General features: G+C 40.8%; 1 protein-coding gene across 1 annotated transcript in view; it reads right to left on the bottom strand.

The window, feature by feature from the left end:
• The window catches only part of FFAR4 (free fatty acid receptor 4), a 12,991-nt gene that overhangs the window by 2,792 nt on the left and 1,235 nt on the right, over positions 1 to 8,964 (bottom strand). Inside the window, exon 2 of the mRNA XM_069099260.1 lies at positions 1,988 to 2,116. Coding sequence (XP_068955361.1) covers positions 1,988 to 2,116 — 129 coding nt within the window. The remainder of the gene's footprint in view (positions 1 to 1,987; positions 2,117 to 8,964) is intronic.

Here is an 8,964-nt window from a genome sequence, read left to right as displayed (position 1 = left end):
AAGAGACAGAGAAATAGAGAAAGAAGAGAGACAGCTACAGAGAAAGACAGAAACATAGAGACAAAGAAATAGACACAGAAAAAGAAGAGAGACTGCTACAGAGAGAGATACAGACAGAGAAAGAAGAGAGATAGCTACACAGAGACAAAAAACAGACAGAAATGGAGACAGAGAGAAGAAAAAGAGACAGCTATGGGGAGAGATAGACACACAGAGACAAAGAGACAGAGAGAGAAAGAAGAGAAAGAGACAGCTATAGAGAGACAGAAGAGAAGAGATAGAAAGACAAAGACAGAAATAGAGACGAAGAGACAGCTACAGAGAAAGAGAGAGAGATAAGAGAGAGAAAGACAGAAATAAAGATATGGAGACAAAGAGACATAGACAGATATGGAGATGGAGAAATAGAGACAGGCAGAGAAAGAAAGATAGAGAAAGAAGAGAAAAAAACAGAAATACAGAGACAGAAATATAGAGACAAAGAGACAGAGATAGAGACAGAGACAGACAGAAAGGGTTAGACAGAGAAAGAAGAGAAAAAGACAGGCAGAGAAAGAGATGAAGAGACAGAGACAGATATAGAGAGAAGAAAAAGAGACAGAGGCAAAGAGAGACACCCTTGGGGTCTTAATAACAATAATAGCATTCATTCATATAGAGTTTTATGGCTACAAGGCACTATCAATGTCCTATTAACAACCCTATAGTGTAGGGCTAACGTAAGAATTAACCTCCCTGATTCACAGAGAAGGGAGAAGAGCCTCTGAGAGACTTTGCTTAGGTCACAAACCTATTGAGTGGTAGAGTTTGGTCTTAAAGCCAGGTCTTCTACCTCCATGGTCAGAGACCTCTTTCTCCTCTATATCATGGTACTTCCTGGTAGAATCAACTGGACTAGGAGGGGTACTGAGTCACCTAATGCTACAGGAATCACATATAACAAATGTCACAATGGCTGGCCCTGAATGAGGTTTGGTTAAAGTCTTAACATACTAGACAAGCTACCATAACATCTGCCTTGGAATACTCTGAATTGAAATGGTCTTCACATATTTGATGGGTTTGAATGTGGAAGACGGAATGCTTATCCTGCCTGATCCCAAAGGACAGAATTAAGACCAACAGGTGAAAGTTACAGGGAGGTAGACTTTGGCACTAGAAGGAAAAACCTCCTTCCAATGAAATCCGCCCCAAAGCATCATGGGCTGCCTTAAATGTGATGGGAGTAGCACTTGTTTTATGTAAGCTGGGCAGGTTCTTTTAAGGCCAAAGAGGCAAGTTTGCTTCCTGGAATATAAAAGGCACAGCTCAGGGGAAGTTGGAGTTAGAGACTTCCTCTTGCTACCCTTGTGGGAATGCTTTCTTGGCTTTTTGTTGTGCTGATACTACAGGGAAAGCTAAGCATTATTTTAACTTTATATTTTAAATATATTACATATTTTGTAATTTAAAATTTATATTTTAAAATATATTATATATAATTATATATTTTAAGGTATTTATATTTTATATCTTTCAATTTCTAATTGGTAAAGAATTTTAATTGGATTCTATAGTCCACGAGTGCTTGTAAAGGCACAGTTTAAAATCTTGAACCTGAGTGATGGAACTAAATCTAATTTAAGCTTGGCCTTCAATACTCAGGAAATAGCAAATTCTCCATTTATAGAGGTCTTCAGGTGGAGTCTGGATGACCATGTGCAAGGGATATTGCATGTAGAGGGAAGTCTTGTGCAGGGAGACTCAGAGCCAATATGGTACGGTGGAAAGACCCCAAGCCCTGGAGACAGGGATTCAAATCCGACCTCTCATGTTTATTATCTGTGTGACTCTGTAATTTATTCAGCCTCTTGCCCCAGGTTTTGGTTTCCTCATGTCTAAAACGAGGAAATGGATGAGGCAGTCTCTGAGGTCCCTTCGGATTCTCTGGTCCTGCAATCCTAGTTGGTTCCCATTAACTGGAAACAGACAAGAACAAAGAACATACCTGTAAGATTTTGGAGTAACTGACCACAATGACCAGGCCTGGAACCAAAAAATTAAAAATCCCAAACAACACGTCCCAAGAGATTTCTCCTTCAATGCTGGGCCAGACCAATGTACAAATCTGAACTTCCTATTGAAAAAGAACAAGGGGAAATTTCTGCATTAACCTTTTGCTCTTAACTCAACAAAAGGTGGGAACTTACAAATAAAGTCTTTATGGTTTTTACAATATATAGCAAATCACAGTGTGAAAGGTCTAGGGAGGGTCTTAGAAGTCGGTGTCTTTTTTCCTCATTTCACAGAAGGGAAAACTGAGGCCTGGGGAGCAATCCCTGAGAAGATAGTGGAATATACAAACTTATACTACCTGTGAGCTTTGTTTGATACTTAGCAAAATTTCAATAAAGGGATGGTTGGTGTGCCTCTAGAAAGGGAAACAGTAAGCACTAAGTATCAGAATAGCTTATAAAATGGCAGGCAGATAGATTTAGAGCTGGAAAGGATCTCCAAGGTTATCCTCATCAATATCAAAGGAGATAATGCATTTGAAAATCTTTGGAAACATGAAAATGCTACATATATGTCAGTTAGGATGATGACGAATGGGTCACCTAAGCTTTACCTCATTTCCTTTTTTGACATGGTTACTAGATCAGGGGACTACTCAAGATGGGGTATACCAAGATTTCAGGAACACATTTGACAAACACTAATGCCATCCTTGCTGATGAGATAGAAAGGTATGGAGGAGACATCACAGTCATGTGGATTTGAAATCGGTTTTAAAGTACTTAAGGTGTTACTGTCTGTTAGGATGCTGGACCAGATCCTGATAGGCTAGAACTACAATATGGAATCTAATGAGATGAAATTGAAGTAAATGTAAAGTCCTACACTTGGGTTAGCATAAGTCAACTACAGAAGTACAAGATGGGAAACGTATGGCTATATGAGTTTGTATTTTAAAATTAGCTGGAGTTTTATTGGACTGAAAATTCAGTGAGCTGACAAATATTTTTTTTTTAGCTTAGCTTTTCAATCATTTTCAACTGTCTGACTCTTCATGACCCCCATTTGGGTTTTTTTTGGCAAAGATACTGGAGTCGATAGCCATTTCCTTGTCCAACTCATTTTACAGATAAAGAATTGAGGTAGGGGCAGCTAGGTGATGCAGTGAATAGAGCACCACCGGCCCTGGAGTCAGAAGGACCTCAGTTCAAATCCAGCCTCAGACACTTAACACTTACTAGCTGTGTGACCTTGGGCAAGTCACTTAAACCTAATTGCCCTGCCTTCCCCCCTCCAAAAAAAGCAAAAAAAAAAAAAAAAGAGAGAGAGAGAGCTGAGGTAAACAAGGTTAAATGACTTGCCCATGGTCACACAGCTAATAAGTGTCAGATCATTTTTGAACTCAGGTCCTCCTGACTCCAGGACCAGCATTCTAACCACTGTGCCACCTAGCTGCCCAAGTGGCAGCTTCAGAAACCTAATGCAATTTTGGGCTGCATCAATTAGTGTTAAGGATGAGAGAGGTAACAATTCTGGTATACTCTGCTTTGGCCAGATCTTATCTGTCATGCTGTGCTCAGATGTGGGTTTATTATGCTAGGAAGGGCAGTAATTAACTGGAATGCATCTGGAGGAAGACAACCAAGATGAGAAGGGATTGGGTCATATTAGAATTGATTAAAGCAAACAGGCATATTGAGTCTAGAAAGGATGAAATTTGATTGTATTTGAAGGGCTGTCCTAGTGATGAAATTGTATTTGTTTCAGAATAACTGATGTAAATTGTAGAAAGGCAGATTTAGGATTGATTTAAGTATAGTGTAAGGAATTCATCTGATAACTGCTTTCACCCAGCCCAGGTGATGTGATCTCAGAGACAGATAAGAGAGACAAAGAGATCTTCAGATCTTAAAGTGTGAAGAAGGTATGGTACATAGAATCCGAGGGTAGGTGGTCTATCGACTAGCTGGCAAAAGGTTTAGCCACACTCCTAGTAGTCCTGAAAAAGCAAAGATATACCTGCTAGGGAAATAAAATCCAGGCAGGAGATGTTCTTGTGGAAGAATGTGACTAAGGAGCAGACAAGAGAGCCTCCTGCGTATTCAAGAGAACAGACATAGTCACTTAGGAATTGAGCTGAAGAGAGGTGGATGCCTAGGCAGCCCAGATGATCAATCTGCTTATCAGAGACAGTGTACCCTGTGGGAGTCATATGAGGACATCACAAGAGGAGAAAGGTCATTGAGCTCTGCGTTACTTTGGCAATATGTATTCTCTGAGTGCATTCCTTCTTACAAGTATATGTTGGTGCTCACTCTCCCCAGTGATGCACTGTGAATTTGTGGGAAAGTGTACCTCGGGTCTATGAGTGGGTGGGGGGAACATTTTGTATTTGCTTTTCTTATGATGCTACGGCAGTAAATGCCTTTACTTTGAGCTAACTATGTCTATGAGCCGACTATTAAAGAGAAGCATACTGGCAGGGGCTCGTGAGTTATGATGTTAGAAGTCTAGACCCCCCAAATACTTTGACCTTGTAGGAGTAGTCATCCCTTTCCACCCAACCTGAAACGTGCAAGTACCTCGCTGGGGAGATAGCCCCAAAGGACTGTTACACGAAATTCTTCCTAGGCTACCGCAGAAAGTAGTCAGTCCTGCCTCAGTAGAAGTTGTCGTGTAAAGGGTGGCTGATCACCTCTTGGGAATATCGCAGAGAATTCTGTTCATGTTCCCAAGGGAATGGATGGCCTCTGAGCTCCTTTCCAACTCTGAAGTTGGGGCTTTCTGAATGAGAACAGCAAGAGTTTTTCAAAAAATATACGTCACTGGGCTAGAACAATGGGCTGAAACTAGTAAGGTGAAAGCTAATAAGAATAAATTAAAGGCCTAGATTTCAGGTTCAACAAATCAATTGAACAAATACAATGTGGGGTGTGGGACAACAGGAACTAGGGATAGAGGCAAGAACTGGGAGTATTTTGTGATCTGCATGCCCCATCAGTAAACAGTGTGATGGCTTCCTGAAAAAAATAATCAATGTAACCTTAGGCTACATTGATAGAGAAGGAAATTGTGTCTGGAAAAAGGAAGGCGCCACCCCACCGATGTCTGCCCTGGTGAGACCACATTTGGAACATCTGTGTTTAGTTTTGGGCAAGATATGCTAAGATGACCACTGACAAATTAGAAGGCACAAAGGAGAATACTGGGCTTCCTAGCAGAAAGAAAGACGTGAGCGCCATCTTTGAATATTTGAAAGAGAGCAGTATGGTATAGTAGAAAGAATACTGCACTTGGAGTCAGGAAGACCTGTTTTGGACACTTATGTGTGGCCCCAGGCAAGTCACTTAACCTCTTTTGGACTCAGTTTCCCCATCTGTAAATTAGCATGATTAATAGTATCTACATCAAAGGCTTGTTATGCACATCAAATGAGGTAATAGAGGCAAAATGCTTTGCAAGCCTTAATCTATCAATATTAGTTATCATCCTCTAGATGAGGGAGTAGGTTTATTCTGTGTAGTTCTGAAAGTGAGAACCAGGGCAATCAGGTGGACATATTTTAGCTCCATCACAGTTAAGAACTTCTTAATAATTTTAGAGTTGTCAAAAAAATGAAATGAGCTCCCTGTCACTGGAGGTGTCAGAACGGAGGCCCCACCACCTGGCAGGAGGTAGACCAGACTAAATGGCTTGTAAGGTCCAGTCCCATTGTAAAACCCTTACGTAAGCTTGTGGCTTATCTCCCTCACTAGTGGAACAAAGCATATAGGGCAAAGGTATGTATGTGTTAGTTTTTTTCTTCTTCTTAAGTTTATATGGTACACATAAATTATTGACACTATATTGTACAGGTCAATTTAAGCAAAAAACAAAACAAAACAAAACAAACCCAACCAAACCCAAAATACAAAAACCAAGGTGGACATATAGAAAGAGCAAAGTATTAAATGGATTAATAGCCAGGAGACTTGGTTCCTAGTCCTAGCTCACAATTCTGATTCTGTTTCCTCATGGAAGTTAGACTAGAAATTCAGGTGTTCTTTACACCTATGTCAGTGAACTTGTTTTCAAAACTATTTTGATAACTATTTCAATATAACTAGTTTCTCTTATAACCCCATGTATTTAATTTATGTCTTTAAAAACATAATTCTTAGAAGGGACACTGCCAGTGGGCCCTGACACAGATAAAGGCCAAGAAACCCCTGGTCTAGACGATCTGTTAGGTAGGCTCTATTTCTGAATTACTGAAATTTCTCTAATTTTTATTATTATAAGGAGAATAATAACAATTCCTATTTCCATGGCCCTTTAAAGTTTAGAAAGTCCTTTTCTCACACATATTCTGAGACCCATCTGAGGCCTGACTTTTGTCCTGTCACTGGACTTCGATGACTTAAGGAAGAGACAGTAAGGCTGACAACTTTGCCTTACTGAAATCTAATTCACCCACAAGTTGTCACCTGTGATGTCACTGGTCTTCTTAGAAAACAGAGGACAAACAACGACATGAAACCCATTTAGGCAGATGAGAAAGATGTGAAATGATTTGCCCAGAGTCACGCAGCAAACAGCATCTGAGACAAATATTTGAACTCAGGTCTTCCTCACTCCAACTGAAATAAAGGTCAATGGCAGGACTTGAACCCAGCAATTCTTTCAAAGTTGAGCACCTTGTCTACTATACTACCTAATGAACAAAAGGAATCTGAGAAAAATCAGACGAATGAGAGGCAATGTGTGCTACAGGAACGATAAGAAGACTAGTTAACTTGATTTTACAAATGAGGAAACTGAGGCCCAGGAGATGATATGTTCAACCCAAAGTCACACAGACCATACATACCATGTAGCAAAGCTAGCTTGAATTCAAACCAGAGGACAGACAGTAAGGAAGAAACTGATTTAGGAGTCCAATCTGCACCTTCCAAACACTGCCCTTCCCAACCGCATCACTGCTTTTTTTCTTCACGTTTGACCATGAAAAGAAAAGCTGGGATCCCTCTCTTCTCCTTCCTTACTTCCTTTTTCCTATTCCCCTTTCCCCGGAACCCTCCTTCCTCTCCTCTCAAAGACAGAGAAGGGACAGATATGGGGTGAGATGAATATGTCCCAAAAAGGTCTGAAATGTCTTGAGTTTGAGATGCCAGTTGGACACCTGGGAGCTGACAGGCAGCCTACATTAAGAGAGGAATTAAAACAGAAAGATTTGGGATTCACCAAGATACAGACTAGAGGGATCCCAGGCAGCTGGGGATTCAAATCCCCTTTGGATACTTCTTCGCTGTGGGACCAAGGGCTGTGAGCTTCAATTTTTTCATCAGTAAAATAAGACTTAATAATCACCAGCCCAACTCCCACCTCTACCCCCAGTGGGATGTTCCTTGAGGGAGGGGCCGTTTTAGGTTTTTGTCTTTTGTCTTTGCATTTCTAAAGCCTAACCCTAGGTAGAGTGGCTGACCCATTGTAGGCGTTTAATAAATGGTTGCTGAATTGCAAACTTTAAAGTGTGATTTAAATGTCAGGTGTTAAAATTATCTTCACAGAGAAGTGGCAGGTGAGATCACCATGGCAGCAGATGAGCTCACCCAAGGAGCGGGTAGAGAGAAGAAAGGGGCCTAGGACATTTAATCATTTTATCTATCCCAACACAATGCTCTGTATACAATAGAGGCTTAATAAATATTTGGCGAATGAATGAATTTGAATACTGGAAGTTACCCAGGTGATAGGGATTATAAATATTTGTCTAAAGTTAAAAATAAAAAAAATAATGCTAAAAATCCTTTACCGTTTTTGGAACATTTCTTCAGAGAGCAGCCCCAGGAGAGATTGTTGTAATCCTAAAACGTCACTTTTATTTCCTTAACATGGGTGTGTGTGGGAGGAAGGCAGAGGAGGGAAACTCAAGTAACAACAGAAAAAGGAACGAGTTTAGAAATTTCATGAGTCAATTTGATTTGTAAATCAATTTGGAAGAGTCTACTAATTCAGATCGGCACCAAAAATAATAATAGGTTGCAACAGTTTTAAGGCTAACAAAGTGCTTTTTACCTGTTAGCTCAGTTTATTAGAGGTTGCCCTGGTCAATATCACTACCTAATTCATGTTAAGTGCTGGGCTCCATACATTAAAGCAATACTTGAGCAGAGGCCGTTTAAGATAAAACACACCATGAGTGGTGGGTTTTGTTTCGTTTTTTAATTGTGCATTCAAGGACTTTAGGCGAGAGGGGGAAGGGATGACTCATATCTCGGGAGATAACGTCAAAAAAAATTGAAAATATTTCTTAGTTCTAATTCATATTTTCAGAAACTCGGACTCATTCTAAACTCGATCTATTAGAAATAGAACCTGCAAATAAATGCATGGGAGCTTGATATTGGTTTAGATTGAGGTTCTTAACTTAAAGTCTATACACTTTTAAAAAATGTTTTAATGACTTTCAATATAATTAGTTCCCTTTTGCTCCTATGTGTTTTATTTTATTCATTTAAAAGCACGATTCTGAGAAGGGGATTGCCAGAGAGTCAATAACACACAAAAAGTTAAGGGCTCCTGGTTTAGCTAACACTCACATCGGTTCCCCTAAATGGGACGGGGCACCATTTCCTCTTCTTTCCCCACCCCAGCAGGGGGATTCCGGCCAGCCGATGTGTCCCTAAGTTCCTGGTTCCGTCATCTATTTGCACAGGCCCAGGGTGACAAGTGTAAGTGACCAGACCAAGTCCCTCCACTAGTGCTGACCCAGCACTAAGGGCCTGGTCGGCTGCAGCTGGAGCCTGGGTTTAGGATGGAAAGAGTGAACCTGCAGGGTCCCTACTCTGCCAATGGGCACCGGAATCCCCCGGCGGGGGGGGGGAAGGAGAGGGAAAGGGTGCCCGTTCCCATTTAGGGGAACCGATGTGAGAAAAAAACCAAACGGCCTAAGTTGTCGGCGCGCGTTCCTCCGTGGGATGTAATGGG

Source organism: Petaurus breviceps, unplaced genomic scaffold (genome assembly GCF_028583685.1).
Source record: "Petaurus breviceps papuanus isolate PSGF00001 unplaced genomic scaffold, PetGlider_PUasm1.0 37, whole genome shotgun sequence".
Taxonomy (NCBI): Eukaryota; Metazoa; Chordata; class Mammalia; order Diprotodontia; family Petauridae; genus Petaurus; species Petaurus breviceps.
The sequence above is the reverse complement of the archived record's forward strand: the minus strand, read 5'-3'. Positions and strand labels throughout refer to the sequence as shown.